The sequence below is a fragment of the Salvelinus sp. IW2-2015 genome, unplaced genomic scaffold, assembly GCF_002910315.2.
Source record: "Salvelinus sp. IW2-2015 unplaced genomic scaffold, ASM291031v2 Un_scaffold944, whole genome shotgun sequence".
Taxonomy (NCBI): Eukaryota; Metazoa; Chordata; class Actinopteri; order Salmoniformes; family Salmonidae; genus Salvelinus; species Salvelinus sp. IW2-2015.
In genome coordinates this window covers 89,184-108,766 of record NW_019942659.1, presented here as the reverse complement: position 1 = coordinate 108,766, position 19,583 = coordinate 89,184, and the positions used below count along the sequence as shown (strand labels likewise).

The window sequence follows — 19,583 nt, the reverse complement described above, 5'->3', positions numbered from 1 at the left end:
GTGCCCCCCCCCCCCCCCCCCCCCTGTTTAACCCCTGCATTCCTTTACTCCTCTCTCTGGAACCCTGACCCACACCTCTCCACTCACCAGGGCTGGTGGTGCTCTGCAGACTCCCTCTCTTGCGCAGTGGGGATTTGGGCTTGGGCTCCTGCCTCGCTGCGATGATGAGGATGACATCTTGCTGCCTGTGCTCCTGTGACAGTCGGAGCAGAGTGAGACAGAGCTGTAGAACAGCCGGCCAGAGGGAGAAGCTGTGACACTAGCACTAACACTAGGGGGACCTTTTATGCAGCTGGATGGCAGGCCCATCCCGGGCCTGTGGAAGCCCCCGCTGCAGGGCTGGTTCCTCCCCCGCCTAGCCCCAACCCCAGCAGCAGGTCAGGCAGCACAGGGCGGGACACAACCGCAGCCCAAGGTTTCCCCCTGCCCGCTGGGCCCATCCTCCTCAGTTGCCCCAGCAACCATGGAAAGAGCTGACGAGAGCCAATGCGGAGAAAGACAAACGGAGGAGGAGGGCATGCAGTTTAGAGTCTCACAGTGCAGTCAGTGTGACAGGCAGTAGGCCCTGAGAGAGACACACGACTTCACCACAGCAGCCATGGTACAGCACAGCACAGCAGCACCAACAAGAGCACCAGAGTTTTTTTTGTCTTCAACTTTTTTTTCAATTTTTTATGACAATATCGTTGATCGGTATTGTTAAAAAATACAATAACAGAAAATGGAGCAACAGCTGAAGCCATAATGAGAGAATTAAGTGGTGTGGAGAATCCAACACAGAGTGCTTTATAAGCAGACTAGTGGGCTCACAAGCTCCTTTCCTGGAAAATCTCTCTGGGGAGAGAAGGCAGACAGGCAGGCAGCCCAGCCAGGGAAGAGGGGTGGATATAATCTCTGCATGCCTGACATCATGGATTATAAATACCCTTGATGAGTGCAGAAAAGAGAAGATACCTTTCCCTGGCAGGCAGGCCAACTCAGCACTCCATGACATGCCAAACTTCCTGCCATGTCAATACAACGTCATCTAGTGCCAAATCACCCTACTGCCCTGTTGCCCTGCAGAAAACTGAGCCTACAAGAATGAGAGAAGTGTAAACTCATTCCAGTGCCAGAGAAAAAAATTATGATAATTATTAATTGTTCTCATGTCATGTGGTACAGAGAATGTTAACAGCATGTCAACATCAAGCAATGTTAATTAGGCAACAAGAACTGAGTGGGCTCCTGAGCGGCGAAGCGGTCTATGTGCTGCATCTTAGTGCTTGAGTTCACTACAGACACGCCTGGTTCGAATCCAGGCTGTATCACAACCCGGTCGTGATTGGGAGTCCCATAGGGCGGCACACAATTGGCCAGCTCTTTTGGCCGATGTAGGCCGTCATTGTAAATAAGAATTTGTTCTTAATTGACTTGCCTAGTTAAATCAAATGTTTTAACAAGACAGGAATCACACGAGAAAATCAACAGTTTCTCTCTCTCAGTCCATACAAGAACATCCTTAAACGGAAGGGGTTATCAAGACTAGAGGTCGACCGATTATGATTTTTCAATGCGATACCGATTATTGGGGGCCAAAAAAATCTGACACCAATTAATTGGCCTCTTTTTATATACAGTTGAAGTCGGAAGTTACATACACTTAGGTATTGAGTCATTAAAACTCGTTTTCAACCACTCCACACATTTCTTGTTGACAAACTATAGTTTTGGCAAGTCGGTTAGGACATCTACTTTGTGCATGACAAAGTAATTTTCCACAATTGTTTACAGAGATTATTTCACTGTATCACAATTTCAGTGGTCAGAAGTTTACATACACTAAGTTGGCTTAAACAGCTTGTTTGGCTTCAGAAGCTTCTGATAGGCGAATTGACATAATTGAGTAAACTGGCACTGTGCTGTAGATGTATTCAAGGCCTACCTTCAAACTCAGATTCCTCTTTACTTAGACATCATGTGAAAATCACAAGAATCAGCCAAGACCTCAGAAAATAAATTGTAGACCTCCCACAAGTCTGGTTCATCCTTGGGAGCAATTTCCCAAACTCCTGAAGGTACCATATCATCTGTACAAACAATAGTATGCAAGTATTAACACCATGGGACCACGCAGCCGTCATACACTAGGGAGGTAAGGCAATAAATATGCCGTAGTGGCGAAGTAATTACGATTTAGCAATTAAACACTGGAGTGATAGATGCGCAGAAGAGTAATGTGCAAGTAGAGATACTGGGGGGGAAAGGAGAAAAAATATAAGATATGGAGATTAGGTAGTTGGATGGGCTATTTAAAGATGGGCTAAGTACAGGTGCAGTGATCTGTGAGCTGCTCTGACAGCTGATGCTTAAAGTTAGTGAGAGAGATATGAGTCTCCAGCTTCAGTGATTTTTGCAATTCGTTCCAGTCATTGGCAGCAGAGAACAGGAAGGAAAGGCAGCCAAAGGAGGAATAGGCTTTGGGGGTGACCAGCGAATTTAATCTAGGTAGTGCCTTCAGATTCTGAGAAAATGAACAACTAAGGAATTATTTTCACTTCTCTCATTGACTTCTCAAACCCCAAACTGGTCTGCTTGGTCTGTTTCGCAAGTGTTCCTGGAAGTCTTGTGATGTTGCCCCTCTGTGGCCACACAAACTCTGTGGCCACACCCTTTCAAGCAAATGCCATGCCAATTGGCCATATGGTGGCAATAACAAGTGATTGAAAATGCAAACTTTGAAAGCTCACATCTCACTACTCGTTATATTTTCATATCTTGCTATGATTTGTTCTACCTTTGTCATTATTACCTTAGGCCTATCATGTTTTTAGGTTATTCACAAACAACTTAAAACATTCTGAGAACTTCATTGTTTGATCAGGAAGTAGCGCGGTGGGAGAAAGCCAGCATAAAAACTGAAGTCGTATTCATATAAAATGGAGAGAAAATACAAAATTAGACACCGGCGTGTCCAGTCTAAAAAAATCCTAAATGGGCTTTGGCTATATGGCCCAGATTCTTTTGACATTGAGAGGAAAAAAAATCGAACATATTTTCTCACAGGATATTTTGCGCTTCTTTGGTGAAAATCTTAGCTCTGTCTACATTGTCACACATTCTGCAAACTGTTTATAACATATGTATTGAAATAGGTTATGCAGGCTATAGCAAAGGAATAGGCCACTTGGCATGGCCCTGCTGTGGGATGCCCAGTCAGCTCTTTACTGCAATGTGCCAAGCTCGTTGAAATAGGCTATGCATTGTCTGTCATATCACGATGTCACCATCGACGATGGCTGCCAATCATCTTCGATATCCAATACTATCGTAATATCACCCAACCCTACTTGGTACACATGTTCCAAACGCTGTCAAAATTGGTCCAAAATACATTAAAAGCATATTGCATGATCTGTTCGATGTGGAGTTCTGATATTTGGCAAGCATGGTAAGTAGTACAGAAGTAGCTCATCCTAGGGCAATGTGTGGAATTTGTCCTGATGGTGGCGCTATGGGGCCAAAGCTTGAAGCTCAGCATGGCTGCTTGCAGCTATATTTTTCATTCATTTTGGAGTAGAATGTCTGAGCTTCTCAGTTCTTCTACATAAAAATGCCCCTGTGTGTGTGACATAGCATGGCTTGGCCAAACAGCCAAAGGGGCCATTGTCATGGTGAGGGCTGTGATGAAATATAGGAAATAAATTAGCCCTATTGCTGTGCCCTATCCAAGCCCACTGGGGGAGATATGGAGGGGCTGGAAGTTGTGCTATCCCATTTCCAGCCAGGCTGTCCTCTAATAAACCGTACTGGCCACACAGAGAGGAGTGAGTGATTCAATTTGACATGAGTTTTGACAGATGCAAAACTTGACTATTGCTTACTTATCTGTGCTCCTCACTTACAAGGTCATAACAAACGTTTTCAGCTGATACTATCTTTCACAGTTCCAAAGGCCAAAACTGAAATGGGGAAAATACACTATACGATCAAAAGCATGTGGACACATGCTTGTCAAATATCTCAAATATATTGTTTTTGTTTTGTTGAAGAAGCAGAGGTGAGGAGCTTCATGGTAAAACAAATTGCAGTACCGCAGGACGTTGGTGGCTCCTTAGTTAGGGAGAACAGGCTCGTGGTAATGGCTGGAACGGAATTAGTGGAATTGTATCAAATACATGTGTTTGATGCCATTCCATTCACTCCGTTCTAGCCAGTATTATGAGCCATTCTCCCCTCAGCAGCCTCCACTGTGCAGTACATTTTCTGCTGTTCGATAGCGCAAGCAATGATATCCGAGGGAAAAAAACAGAGTTTGTCGTTTGCAGTAACTTCTTTGTTGTTGTAATATTGCATGGCAGTTTCACCAAGAAGGATTCTGGCTTTAAAGCTCTGATAAAGGAAAATGTTGTTGACCTCCTGCTATAGATCAAAATGTTTAGCTATTGGTGAATTAACAACCTTGATTAGACAATTAGAAACAATCAAACAAACCATATTCCATGATTAACCATGCATTTACTAAGCATGGTTGCTTTCAAATGGGAGAAAAATGTAGAAAGAAAAAAATCCCTTTTACAGTCCAACATCCTCTTCACACAGTCAGTGAAATAAAGGACAATTGAAAGTGCATGCAAAGCTCCCATTAGAACATAGGCCTAATCAACAAATGAATCCCCCCAAAAACTGGACTACCAGAGAAAGAAAATTCATATTTCCAGTTTTTCTTTATCTTTCCCATTCTACTGTAGTAACATTGAGTGCCTTCACACTACTGCACTAGCATATGTCCGTTCGACTCCAAATGCGAATCAACACCCCCCACTCCTCCCGTTTAACCCCCGCTTTCCCTTACTCCCCTCTCTGGGACCCCACTGCACCCGCACCCCTCCACTCACCAGGGCTGGTGGTGCTCTGCAGACTCCCTCTCTTGCGCAGTGGGGATTTGGGCTTGGGCTTCCCTTGGCCCTCGCTGGATGAGGAGGATGACATCTTGCTGCCTGTGCTCCTGTGACAGTCGGAGCAGAGTGAGACAGAGCTGTAGAACAGCCGGCAGAGGGAGAAGCTGTGACACTAGCACTAACACTAGGGGGACCTTTTATGCAGCTGGATGGCAGGGCCCATCCCGGGCCTGTGGAAGCCCCTCTGCAGGGCTGGTTCCTCCCCCCGCCTAGCCCCAACCCCAGCAGCAGGTCAGGCAGCACAGGGGCGGGACACAACGCAGCCCAAGGTTTCCCCCTGCCCCGCTGGGCCCCATCCTCCTCAGTTGCCCCAGCAACCATGGAAAGAGCTGACGAGAGCCAATGCGGAGAAAGACAACGGAGGAGGAGGGCATTGCAGTTTAGAGTCTCCAGTGCAGTCAGTGTGACAGGCAGTAGGCCCTGAGAGAGACACACGACTTCACCACAGCAGCCATGGTACAGCACAGCACAGCAGCACCAACAAGAGCACCAGAGTTTTTTTTGTCTTCAATTTTTTTTCAATTTTTATGACAAATATCGTTGATCGGTTGTTAAAAAATACAAACAGAAAATGGAGGACACAGCTGGAAGCCAAATGAGAGAATTTAAGGTGGTGTGGGAGAATCCAACACAGAGTGCTTTATAAGCAGACTAGTGGGCTCACAAGCTCCTTTCCTGGAAAATCTCTCTGGGGAGAGAAGGCAGACAGGCAGGCAGCCCAGCCAGGGAAGAGGGGTGGATAAAATTCTGCATGCCTGACATCATGGATTATAAATACCCTGTGATGATGCAGAAAAAGCAAGATACCTTTCCTGGCAGGCAGGCCAACTCAGCACTCCATGACATGCTCCAAACTTCCTGCCATGTCAATACACTGTCATCTAGTGCCAAATCACCCTACTGCCCTGTGCCCTGCAAGAAACTGAGCCATACAAGCAATGAGAGAAGTGTAAACTCATTCCAGTGCCAGAGAAAAAAATTATGATAATTATTAATTGTTCTCATGTCATGTGGTATACAGAGAATGTTAACAGCATGTCAACATCAAGCAATGTTATTAGCAACAAGACTGAGTGGGCTCCTGAGCGGCGAAGCGGTCTAATGTGCTGCATCTTAGTGCTTGAGGTGTCACTACAGACACCCTGGTTCGAATCCAGGCTGTATCACAACCGGTCGTGATTGGGAGTCCCATAGGGCGGCACACAATTGGCCCAGCGTCTTTTGGCCGATGTAGGCCGTCATTGTAAATAAGAATTTGTTCTTAATTGACTTGCCTAGTTAAATCAAATGTTTTAACAAGACAGGAATTCACACAGATAAATCAACAGTTTCTCTCTCTCAGTCCATACAAGAACATCCTTAACACGGAAGGGTAGGTTATCAAGACTAGAGGTCGACCGATTATGATTTTTCAATGCCGATACCGATTATTGGAGGGCCAAAAAAATCTGACACCAATTAATTGGCCTATTTTTATATACAGTTGAAGTCGGAAGTTTACATACACTTAGGTTTGAGTCATTAAAACTCGTTTTCAACCACTCCACACATTTCTTGTTGACAAACTATAGTTTTGGCAAGTCGGTTAGGACATCTACTTTGTGCATGACAAGTAATTTTTCCAACAATTGTTTACAGAGATTATTTCACTGTATCACAATTTCAGTGGGTCAGAAGTTTACATACACTAAGTTGGCTTTAAACAGCTTGTTTGGCTTCAGAAGCTTCTGATAGGCGAATTGACATAATTTGAGTAAACTGGAACTGTGCCTGTAGATGTATTTCAAGGCCTACCTTCAAACTCAGTTCCTCTTTACTTGACATCATGGGAAAATCACAAGAAATCAGCCAAGACCTCAGAAAATAAATTGTAGACCTCCACAAGTCTGGTTCATCCTTGGGAGCAATTTCCAAACTCCTGAAGGTACCATATTCATCTGTACAAACAATAGTATGCAAGTATTAACACCATGGGACCACGCAGCCGTCATACCGCTCAGGAAGGAGACCCGTTCTGTCTCCTAGAGATGAACGTACTTTGGTGCGAAAAGTGCAAATCAATCCCAGAACAACAGCAAAGGACCTTGTRAAGATGCTGGAGGAAACAAGTACAAAGTATCTATATCCACAGTAAAACGAGTCCTATATCGACATAACCTGAATGGCCGCTCAGCAAGGAAGAAGCCACTGCTCCAAAACCGCCATAAAAAAGCCAGACTACGGTTTGCAACTGCACATGGGGATAAAGATCATACTTTTTGGAGAAATGTCCTCTGGTCTGATGAAACAAAAATATAAACTGTTTGGCCATAATGACCATCGTTATGTTTGGAGGAAAAAGGGGGATGCTTGCAAGCCGAAGAACACCATCCCAACCGTGAAGCACGGGGGTTGCAGCATCATGTTGTAGGGGTGCTTTGCTGCAGCAGGGACTGGTGCACTTCACAAAATAGATGGCTTCATGAGGAAAGGAAAATTAGGTGGATATATTGAAGCAACATCTCAAGACATCAGTCAGAAAGTTAAAGCTTGGTCGCAAATGGGTCTTCGAAATGGACAATGACCCCAAGCATACTTCCAAAGTTGTGGAAAAATGGCTTAAGGGCAACAAAGTCAAGGTATTGGAGTGGCCATCACAAAGCCCTGACCTCAATCCTATAGAACATTTGTGGGCAGAACTGAAATAGCGTGTGCGAGCAAGGAGGCCTACAAACCTGAATCAGTTACACCAGCTCTGTCAGGAGGAATGGGCCAAAATTCACCCAACTTATTGTGGGAAGCTTGTGGAAGGCTACCCGAAATGTTTGACCCAATTTTAAAGACAATGCTACCAAATACTAATTGAGTGTATGTAAACGTCTGACCCACTGGAAATGTGATGAAAGAAATAAAAGCTGAAATAAATCACTCTACTATTATTTCAAATGGTTTTAAATAATGTGGGAATCCTAACTGACCTAAGACAGGGAATTTTTACTAGGATTAAATGTCAAGAATTGTTAAAAACCGAGTTTAAATACCTTGGTTCCTTGCAGAACAGGTGGTCAACCTGGCACGCAGTCTCCTCATGGATTGCAATGTAATCGGCCATAATTGGCGTCCAAAAAGGCCGATTTACCGATTTGTTATGAAAACTTGAAATCGGCCCTAATTAATCGGCCATGCCGATTTAATCGGTCGACCTCTAATCAAGACTGCACTGTGATTCAAGAGAAATATATATGAATGTCTGTGATGTGAGGACAATGTGTTGAAATGGATAATCACTGACAACAGGTTGCAAAAGAGGTAGAGGAATACAATGTAAAGACCACCATCTAGTGGTAAGAAGATATGACTACATCAAAGGACAAATCATTCTTTAGTGAAAATCTCTGAAGCACAGTATACCAGTCGTGTTCACCGGCTTTGTTCCAAGGTTGACCTATGATAGAAATGTTGAACTTGACACGCTATTCTTGACACCAAAAACGAATGTGACAATCAATAATTTAAGTGTCGATAATACAGTCACTTGTCAATAGAACTGTACAAAGAAACGTCTTATTAAACATTCAGACTGTGTGGCAACTGCCGAAAAGGTAAAAAGGGTGGTTTCAGTGGAGTAAAAAATAACTACAGCAGGCTGTGTGCAACATTCCAATAAATCTGACCCAGTTTTTAGAAAAGGACTGACTTCTCCCCCTCTCCCTCCCCGAGGTGTAGCTACACGGCTAGAAACAGAGGCCTACATTTTTCCCAGGGAAAAAAATACATCACCCAAAAGCCCCAAGTCTATGGCAGGCAACCAAGACAAATGATGCCAACACTATCTAACAGTCCTAAACCTGAGAATGAGAGGATTGTTATTGGGAATTCCTCAGGTTCTTATTCCTTCCTCTGTGCTTTTCTTTCAGGCTCTGCTGGTCAGGCTGGACAATAACTGTTACTTGCTTTGCTCTCAGGAACAGGGTGCCATTGAAAATAGTGATTACTGGGGTAGCGGTAAGGATGGAGGTAAATCAACTGAAGTCGAAAATTCCCGGCGTCTGTGACGCCCGCCATTTGGTGCGACTCAGACCCGGTGGCGAGCGTGGTGAAATAGAAGAGTCACCGTCTGTCCTTTTGAGTTTTGATGCTAAGTCTTTACCTGACAAAGTAATGCTACGATATATCAGTTATCCCGTACAAGCTTTTGTGCCAAATCCACTACGGTATTTCAGGTGCCAAGCTTATGGTCATGTTGCAGCAGGGTGTAGTAGGGAGATTCCTAGATGTGAGAAGTATGCATGAGGGCATGAGAAAAAGGAATGTGTAGTATCGGTGAAAGAAGCAGGATGTGTTAACTGTAGGGGTGCCCATGTTGCTGGGGATCAGAAGTAGTGTTGTCACGATACCAACATTTTACTAACGATATGATACCAGGCCAAGTATCATGATACCGAGTAGTATCACAATACCACTGGGTGGAAAAATCCAGATTGGTCTAATGTCCTGTTCACCCCGTCCCCCGACACTTGTACCTGCTTTCTAAACGTTATGCACATGTGCTACACAGAAAACCTGTCACTGATATTCACACTTCTACTCAATACAACACATATTGAATTTAACTGCACACTGTATAATAGAATACTGCATAGAATGGTTAATTTGCTCATATTTGCAAAGGCCTACCTGTGATTTTGCTGGAGGAATGAGAGTAAGGAATATTCATGCATGTCATTGTGTCAATATGGGGAAAGCACTGCATGGAACCTTTACTCTTCAGTTAACACACACACACTCTCTCTCCATCACTCTCATAAACACACACCACTCTCTCTCTCTCAAACCATTCACACTGCTCCCAACTTTAAAAACATATGGCACCAAACAATGTAAGGAGCACCAGAAAGAGAGAGATTTTTTATAGTTTAGGCTTACATTAGGCCTATATGAATCCAACCTTTTAAAGCACATCTCATGAGTAGCAGAATTTTCCTTCCTTCCTGTACCAATCAAATTTGTCTAGACCTACTGTCAAGTTACCAGGTTGTTAGATAGCTTGGTAACTGAACAACGTTGTTATCAAAACAATAATTAGAGGCCTGGGATTAGTTTAAAAACAGCCTGTGACATGGTTTGTGAAATTATATCAAATGCATGCAAAATCGCACAGGGGGAAAAAAGGTAGCTCCAGTAATAGGAGTCATATTTATATATTATATATTCCATATAGTATGGTAGATATTCATTATCTGTGTATCAAGTTTACAAACTAATTTCAGGTTGATCAAAGTTTCATATATTCAACTTATCATATTCAGTTTTCAAATTCATTTCTCTAAATTCAGATTCAAAACCAGAGACAACATCCTGGTACTTTGCCAGCAAGGAAAGGTAGAAGAGAACAGATAGAATCAAACTGTTACTGTGATAAACAGAAGCTTCTGGTGGTTTCTGAAACCGATGTGGCATGTTTAATTTATTTTCTTCCCATGAATTTGGCTCTAGCGTTTGAACCGTTTTGGTAAGACTCTGGAACATGGACGTGCCTTCTGTTTCCCTCTATGATCACAGGCCAACTTAAAATAGAGTGTGACAAAAACCACAGTTTGGCCCCCATAAGAATATACAGTAAGTAGTTGAATAGCCCTGTTATAGCCCTTCTAAGGATAGCTTTTTCACTCCATATTTCATCTTGCTCTTGTGACTGACTGGGTTCGAACCAGGTCTCCTGCATTTTACAAAACTGTGTTATCCCTATAGGCTTTAGCTAAGTGTGCTAAGTTCAGGACATTAATTTAAATGACGACACGCTGCTTGCTATAGGGAGGCAGGTAGCCTAGCAGTTAAGATTGTTGGGCCAGTAACCGAAAGGTTTCTGGTTCGAATCCCCGAGCATATTAGGTGAAAAATCTGTTGAAGAGCCCTTGAACAAGGCACTTAACCCTAATTAATCCTGTATGTCATTATGGATAAAAGTGTCTGCTAAATTACAAAAATGTAAATGCTTAACAAGTACAGCTTCCCCCTGATTCAGCTCATACCAAGACTTGAACTCAGGACCTCTGCCTCACAAACACACATGACCACCCACCTGAAGTGTTCCAACCCACCGACCTATTGAAAAAGGCCTTCTTCAATTGCGCAAGGGGAGACACTGAGTGAGTTTCACAGATCCCATTAGCTACATTCACCCCCTAAACTCACTCCCCAGTGGTTGAACAAGTGCAACTGTAGATCCAGGTCCAGTGGCTCCACTGTAAAGGCTTCACGCTGCCTGCTTGGCTAGTACTGCTTCCCCGATTCAGCTCATATCGAGACTCGAACTCAGGACTTCTAACCACCCTCCAGAAGCATTCCAACACATTGTGCTATTAAAAAAGGCATTATTTAATTGCGCAAGGGGTGACACATCAGGCTGATGAGTGAGGTTCACAGATGTCCATCTGCTACACTAATAACTAAGATCCAACAAGGTTACTCATCAAAAGAGCGTAGTTTGGGGATCCATGCTTATGTGATGAGAACCTTGCCTGAGACCTGAAGACGTGTTAGTTTGACATGTTTTAGTTCGTGTTAGACGTGTTAGTTTCAAGTCTCCAGCAAGGGTAGTCATTATAAGGTTAACATGTGACTTACTATGTCAAAACTGTTGAGCTAAAGCCTAGGCATTGGTGGGTCTCAAAGGTGGGTGAAGTGTAACACAGGTGGTTCGGTGATCACGCTTGTGTGATGAGTAACATGTCTGAGACCTGGAAAGTTGCATTGTCTGGTACACAGGAGACCTGGGTTAGAACCCCATCGGCCAATCTAACATAAATCTTTAGGTCTCTGGCAAGGATGCTCATTACATAAGCATGGATCACCAAACCACCTCTGTTGCACTCTCATTAAATGGGGTGCACAGATCCTTCTGCTTCTATTTGCCTCAGAAAGTGTTGTTGTGCAGTAGGCCTGATATTCGAACCCAGTAGGGTATATTGGTGCCATGATCACTGAGTATGAGATCAAAGGGGGGAGAACTGTAACTGAGGTGGTTCGATGAACCACGCTCTTTTGACGAGTAACCTTGCTCGACTCATCCCTATGGGCTTTAGCTAAGTGGGCTAACACAGTCTTGTGACATGCAGGAAACCTGGTTCGAACCCAGTCAGTCACAAGAGCAAGATTAAATAGGGAGCTGAAAAGCTATCCTTAGAAGGTTTATGACATTGCTATTCAACTGTATTCCTATGGAGGCCAAATTATTTTTGTGACACTCCCTTCTAGTACGACCTGTGATCATCATAGAGTGGAACAGAAAGCACGTCCATGTTCCAGAGAGTCTTAGCTTTCAGGAATGGGGTCATAATAGTTTATAGCCAAAACGGTTAGAATGCTAAAGCCAAATTCATAAGAAGAAAATTAATTAAACATGCCACATTGGCTTCAGAAAGCCCCAGAAGCTTCCGTTTACCACAGAAAGCATTTGATTCTATCTGTTCTCCTCTACCTTTCATGGTGGGCAAAGATGTTGTCTCTGGTTTTGAATCTGAATTTAGAGAGCTGAATTTTAAAACTTAATCTGAATGCATTTGAGAAGTTGAATATGAAAATTCGATAAACTTGAAATTATAGCTTGTAAACTTGCCACACAGACAATGAATACACCATCTACCATTCTAAAACTGAATACAAATATTGCATTTTAATATTCAAATTTAATTTGAAAACTGAATGCAATATTCAATCAATTTAGTTTCAAATCATGAAATACAAGTTCAATTTATGAATTCAATGATTCAATGTGTATTACAAATAAAAACATTAAATTCAAAATCCTAATACAAATTCAGAATTATGGAATTCAAATACAATTTCTGTTGGCACTGAAATCGCTCCATACACCATGTGCTCTTGGTTATACCAGGGATTAAATTATATACAATGTAGGCTATGAACTTTGCTCGCTCTGCGCGCTGCTCCAATATATCAAATGGGGCGGCAGGTAGCCTAGTGGTTAGAGCGTTGTTGATCGAATCCCAAACTGACAAGGTAAAAATCTGTCCTTCTGCCCCTGAACAAGGCAGTTAACCCACTGTTCCCCGGTAGGCAGTCATTGTAAAATAAGAATTTGTTCTCAACTTACTTGCCTAGTTAATGAAGGTTAAATAAAAATAATTAACAACAGAAGACTGATCAAGGTCTGCATCCCCCTCGCCACCATGGCTAAGTATTATTGGACCGGCGCATGCAAGAGACTAGTTGCTGTTGCTTAACAATTTTGTACAGAATTTTAAAACAAAACTGACTTTATAAACATTTTATAACAGGTGCCAGCGGGTTCTTTAGATCGGTAGGGCCGAAGAATTTGCCAGTATCATATGAAACGGTACTATGGTATACTAAAATGTTGGTATCATAAGTATTATGACATTTTCGTACCGGTATACTGTGCAAGTGTCCTGTGCTGGAGAGGCAGGTTGAGGTTGCCAGAGTCAGAGTTGTACAGAAGGTGTCCTATGCTATACCAGTGAAGAAAGTTGAGGATGGGTCAACAGTGAGGGATCCTAAGAGGCTCCCGGTGAGTTGTAGATTTTTGGCCAGTACAGATAGGCCTACGAATGAAATGTGCTTCAGTAACTGGGAAAAATCTATTTGAACGGTCATCCAACTCGGGAACTCTGGCCTCTCTTTCTAGAGCTCCGAGTTGCCGGCCTGAAGATCACTGAAGTCACTTTTTTTTCAGAGTTCCCAGTTGTTTTTAACGCGCCGTATTGCTAGTGGGAAACTCATATCAACCCTGAGCTCCAACTTCTCCCACATGCTGACCCCTGACGTCACCTAAAAAAAATAGCCTCAACAGCATTTTTAGCAGTTAAATTTAACAACAAAACATTATTTATAAAAAGCAATCTATTCATGTGGTTTTTGAACACTAATTTGTTTACAGGCATGATAGCCGGTTTATTGATGAAGCAGCCTGGCCATTAGCCAATCGGCGTTTTTCAATGAGTTCAAAGTATGCATTCAATTTGAATTTACAACGTCACAATTGATAATTACCACCTTCCCACTTTGTTACAAATGCAGCATAAAACTCAGTTTAGCTGCTCTGTCTGTGTACTTACCACCTGCCATGGTTGAGGCCTGTCTCAGCTCGAAGAGCTGATGCAGAAAGTTGTAGCACTTGTCTTGTCCTCGCCTAGGAAACAACTGATAACCTTGCTGTAGCTGACAGTTTGTTTCTCTCAGACGTCCCGAATACAGCCTTATAACAGTTGTTTTCACTGGCAACTTCGCTAGCCAGCAAGCTAATCGTTTTTTCAAAACAAAGATCTTTGGAAATATTCCAGAAATGTGAACTTATTGTCTAAATAAGTAACTATATTGCTACAATAGCTATTTGCTTGAGTAAATACATTTCCCCACCGAATTTATATATATATATCTCGTTAGCTACACAATTGGATCATTTCTAAATTGCTCTCTTCGTTTCGTGAGACTCACTGACATTACAGGCTTTGCTGCACTTTGACGGATGGGACTTTTGACCGAGAGGAAGAGGCAAAGCGAGAGGGATAAGTGTTCTCCAGCAGGTGGCGCTTTTCGTTTTTTTTTTTTTTTTGCTCACCATAGCGAGGAGTTTTTGTGAAGGAGGTCAATGAGAGTGTCGAATTTGGATAACAGTAAATTATTATAACAGCTTATTTGATCGAACATACGTTTCGCAATATTTGTGTTGTTACGAGTGTACTGACGTAAGTAGGACACGTGACATCCCGGCAACTTTGAGAAAAAAACTATCGGAGTTGTGCCTGGTCGTCACTAGTTACCACAGCCACAAAGTCATACACCCCGCCTATTTCTACAATTTATTTTCTTAAAATTTGATTTAAAATCTTGACCACACTGCTAACCTTATGCCTAACCTTAAATTAACACCATTGATGGATTAGCATTTTTGTTTTCGTGAACTTTTACGATATAGCCAAGTTTGACTTTGTGGCTGTAGTAACTAGTGGAAACCGTTGTGCTTGTTGTTCACACGCGTATCTGTCCTCGCATTGGCTAGAATGGTCCCACCTGATCTAGGCTCCGCCGGATTGCCTTCCATTTTCGAAGACATTTATTTTCATTGTAGAGCAGGCACTAGAGTATCTGGTCAATATAATCAAATCAAAGTTATTGGTCACATACACGTGTTTAGCAGATGTTATTGCAGGTGTAGCGAAATGCATGTGTTTCTAGGTCTGACAGTGCAGTAATATCTAACATGTAATATCTAACAATTTCACAACATATACCCAATACACACAAATCTAAGTAAAGTAATGCAATTAAGAATATATAAATATATGGACGAGCAATGTCAGAGCGGCATAGACTAAGATACAGTAGAATAGAATACAGTATATACATATGAGATGAGTAATGCAAAATATGTAAACATTATTAAAGTGACTAGTGTTCCATTTATTGATGTGGCCAGGGATTTCAAGTCTATGTAGGCAGCATCCTCTAATGTGCTAGTGATGGCTATTTAACAGTCTGATGGCCTTGAGATAGAAGCTGTTTTTCAGTCTCTTGGTCCCAGCTTTGATGCACCTGTTCTGACCTCGCCTTCTGGATGATAGCGGGGTGAACAGGCAATGGCTCGGGTGGTTGTTGTCCTTGATGATCTTTTTGGCCTTCCTGTGACATCGGCTGCTGTAGGTGTCCTGGAGGGCAGGTAGTTTGCTCCGGGTGATGCATTGGTCAGACTGCACCACCCTCTGGAGAGCCCTGTGGTTGCTGGCTGTGCAGTTGCCGTACCAGGCGGTGATATAGCCCAACAGGATGCTCTCAATTGTGCATCTGTAAAAGTTTGAGGGTTTTAGGTGCCAAGCCAAATTTCTTTGGCCTCCTGAGGTTGAAGAGGAGCTGTTGCGCCTTCATCATGTGCATGTGCAAATTCACAAACTTTTTTTGGTGAAAGGAGTTGGATGAGATGAATCAACATATTCAAACGTCCAGAGCGTCCACCTCAGTCACCCTCAGATGAACTAAAGTAGTGAACAGTGTCCTAGGGGCAGTTGAATGTGCATTTATCCAATCACCCTCTTACTTCTTACTCAAAGGTCTGACCGGCTGACTTGTCACTCAGGTGAGCAGAGAGGGTGGAGCTATTCTGAACGAGGTGAACTAGTATCATTACCCTTGTTCCTTGCTACTGTACAACCAACACTGCACTACACCTCATAACCAGCGCCCCTCTCACAGTTAGTGGCCATCTGCTGGCCTAAACTGTGGCCCAAGATTTAACAGGGTTCTCTGGATAATCTTATCAACAGATCAGCTGCACCAGGCCAATCCCAGGATGCAGCAGGAAGGACAGAGTCAAAGCTTGAAGGGTCAGAATTAGAAATGGACTACGGAATTGGAGGATGCTTTAATTAGCCGCCTGTTATACTCTCTGAAGCATTTGTGGGGGCCTAATTTCCCTGAAACCCACTTCTAGCCATGAGACCATGTGACGTCAGATAAGATCTCTCTCTAAATTTCTCTTTTTCTCTCTTTCTTTGCAGGTTGGGCAATCTCATAGTATCTGAAGGTGGAAGGGCCAATATCTTGCTTTTTCTTCATGCAGCAAAGTTAGAGCCCACTACCTTGCTAACCACAACTAGTGCCACACCATTTGACTTTGTCCACATCACGGTTATTATAGTAAACTAAAAGTTAAACTAAAACGATTTAGTAAACTGAAATAAAAGAATTAACAAATCCGTTTGAAAAACTAAACTATACTGAAACTAGTATATTTAATTCCAAAACTAACTACAGGAAAAACAATCATGATGTTCATTTATTTTTTTATTTTTCACCAAAAATGTTATAATTGGGCATAAAATCGAATGGGGTTTTCAAATGGGGTTTAAGCTTTTTGCGGAATTTCAAGCTACTGAATCTATCGGGTAAAAGCTGCCAGGAGATGGCGATGTTTCAAATAGGCCTAGCTTGTGCATCACTATCACTGGCTATCACTAGCTCACAGGAGGAGAAATTGGCTAAGGAGCTAACTTGATTCTTCTTACATGTACTAGTCTCGGCGCTATTAATTTTAAATATATATTTTTGCACCAGTCTCAGAGCAATTCATTTTAGATCCAAGTCACATTAAGATTAAGGTGATCAGACGTCCCCGATTTCCGGGGACAGTCCCTGATTTTGGTGGCCGGTCCCCAGCTAGAGCTGTCCCCGGAAATGTCCCGATTAGTGCCAAGACCCCTAGAGGGCGTAGTTCTTCCTGACGTCGTATTACCTCTAGATGTCTACCAGACCCCCAGTGTCTGTCTGGAGCGTGAAGTCACAAGCTCTGCTGGTCGGCTACTGTGTAGCAACCTAGCGGAACCAAAAGCCCTGGTCTACCCTAGAAAGCCTATTTTCAATAGGAATATGTGGATGATGTCAGCGCTATCACTATCTACTGGTTTTCATGTCTATGGTGTCGATGCAGTCAGCCCAGCGGGTGATACAGTTTTGTCCCTCGGCAACCTGTTCGTACATAAATCATCCTCCATTCAGGCTTCAAAGGTGCTGGTTTCCGCCTTAACTCGATTTAATGGGAGGCCAGACAAAAACAGGGAAAATATACATACTGTCTTAATAAAACAGGAGAAATAAATACAAACTCAAATAAAAACACAAAACCATAATAACCTTGATTCACATATATAATTCAAAGTGATATCAGGTGCATGAAACATTTTTACATTAGAATTGCCTTTGTTACTTTGTTACAACTAAGCCTGGTCAAACAGTAGCTAGCTGTTCATGGCTCTATTGTTTTGACACAGATGTAGTCCACCTTGGAGTTCACTACATGCAAAGTTCTTGGTTATGAAAACTCCTGCAAAATGCATCTATAAATAGCTGATATTTTCAATTGGGCACATGGAAGCACAGATGGCACTGTGCACAGAAGGCACCCTGTCAACATTCTTATCTGAGAAAAAGTTGATTGTTATTAGAAAACTGCTGATTACAGTAAATCTTTGTGCTGACCCATGACACAGTAGTCTGAGAAGTGTGCAATCTCTGTCTGTTCCCATTGTCTCTCCTCATCTGAGTATAACAGGCCAGTGGGGTAACCCACTGACTTATGCTTCTTTGTAAGTGGTATAACTCACAAGGCTTCTATCCTCAACCGATGCCTCACCCCGCACCGTGCCAGGAACTGTCACCAAGAGAGTACCCCAAGGCTCGATTCTAAGCCTCATGTTATTCTCAATTTACATCAAAAACATAGCTCAGGCAGTAGAAAGCTGCCATTTATATGCAGATGATACAGTCTTATACTCAGCTGGCCCCTCCCCGGATTTTGTGTTAAACATGCTACAACAAAGCTTTCTTAGTGTCCAACAAGCTTTCTCTGCCCTTAACCTTGTTCTGAACACCTTTAAAACAAAGGTCATGTGGTTTGGTAAGAAGAATGCCCCTCTCCCCACCGGTGTGATTACTACCTCTGAGGGTTTAGAGCTTGAGGTAGTCACCTCATACAAATACTTGGGAGTATGGCTAGATGGTACACTGTCCTTCTCTCAGCACATATCAAATCTGCAGGCTAAAGTTAAATCTAGACTTGGTTTCCTCTATCGTTATCCCTCTTTCACCCCAGCTGCAAAACTTACCCTGATTCAGATGACCATCCTACCCATGCTAGATTACAGAGACGTCATTTATAGATCGGCAGCTAAGGGTACTCTCGAGTGGCTAGATGTTCTTTACCATTCAGCCATCAGATTTGCCACCAATGCTCCTTATAGTACACATCACTGCACTCTACACTCTGTAAACTGGTCATCTCTGTATACCTGTTGCAAGACCCACTGGTTGAAGCTTATTTATAAAACCCTCTTAGGCCTCACTCCCCCTATCTGAGATACCTACTATAGCCCTCATTCTCCACATTCAACACCCGTTCTGCCAGTCACATTCTGTTAAAGGTCCCCAAAGCACACACATCCCTGGGTCGCTCCTCTTTTCAGTTCGCTGCAGCTAGCGACTGGAACGAGCTATAAAAACAAATCACTCAAACTGGACAGTTTTATCTCCATCTCTTCATTCAAAGACTGTCATGGACACTCTTACTGACAGTTGTGGCTGCTTCGCGTGATGTATTGTTGTCTCTACCTTCTTGCCTTTGTGCTGTTGTCTGTGCCCAATAATGTTTGTACCATGTTTTGTGCTACTACCATGTTGTGTTGCTACCGTATTGTTGTGTTGTTCCCATGCTGTGTTGTCATGTGCTGCTGCCATGCTGTGTTGTTGTCTTAGGTCTCTCTTTATGTGGTGTTGTGGTGTCTCTCTTATTTTGATGAGTGTTTGTCCTATATTTATATTTTTAATCCCAGCCCCAGTACCCGCAGGAGGCCTTTTGGTAGGCCATCATTGTAAACACAATTTGTTCTTAACTGACTTGCTTAGTTAAATAAAGGTTTATAAAAAATAAAAAATACCCGATGCTTGGTAAACTCTCCATCCTTCACCAGTAAAGACACAAAGCCAAGGTCTTATGCTGTAGAAATGCCTTAGTGACAAATAGTGTATTTTCATGGCTCAGGTTTGTAAGCCAATTGTCACTTAAAGTCTGGTAAAATCTCAAAGTATTTACAAATCCCTACTGCATAAACAGGACAGAGCACATCATATTGTTTT

At 42.7% G+C, this 19,583-nt stretch overlaps 1 protein-coding gene across 3 annotated transcripts in view; it reads right to left on the bottom strand.

Moving 5' to 3' along the window:
* LOC112069233 (AMP deaminase 2) overlaps positions 1–14,429 on the bottom strand; it is a 67,157-nt gene extending 52,728 nt beyond the window's left edge. For 2 of the 3 annotated variants that reach the window (XM_024136521.2, XM_070438464.1), the window contains exon 1: positions 14,018–14,429. In XM_024136521.2, the coding sequence (XP_023992289.1) occupies positions 14,018–14,027 (10 nt within the window). In that variant the 5' untranslated portion in view covers positions 14,028–14,429. Of the gene's footprint in view, positions 1–87; positions 245–14,017 lie in introns of those variants that run through there. The other variant, XM_024136523.2, reaches the window with a different exon arrangement.
* Positions 14,430–19,583: the final 5,154 nt, after the last annotated feature.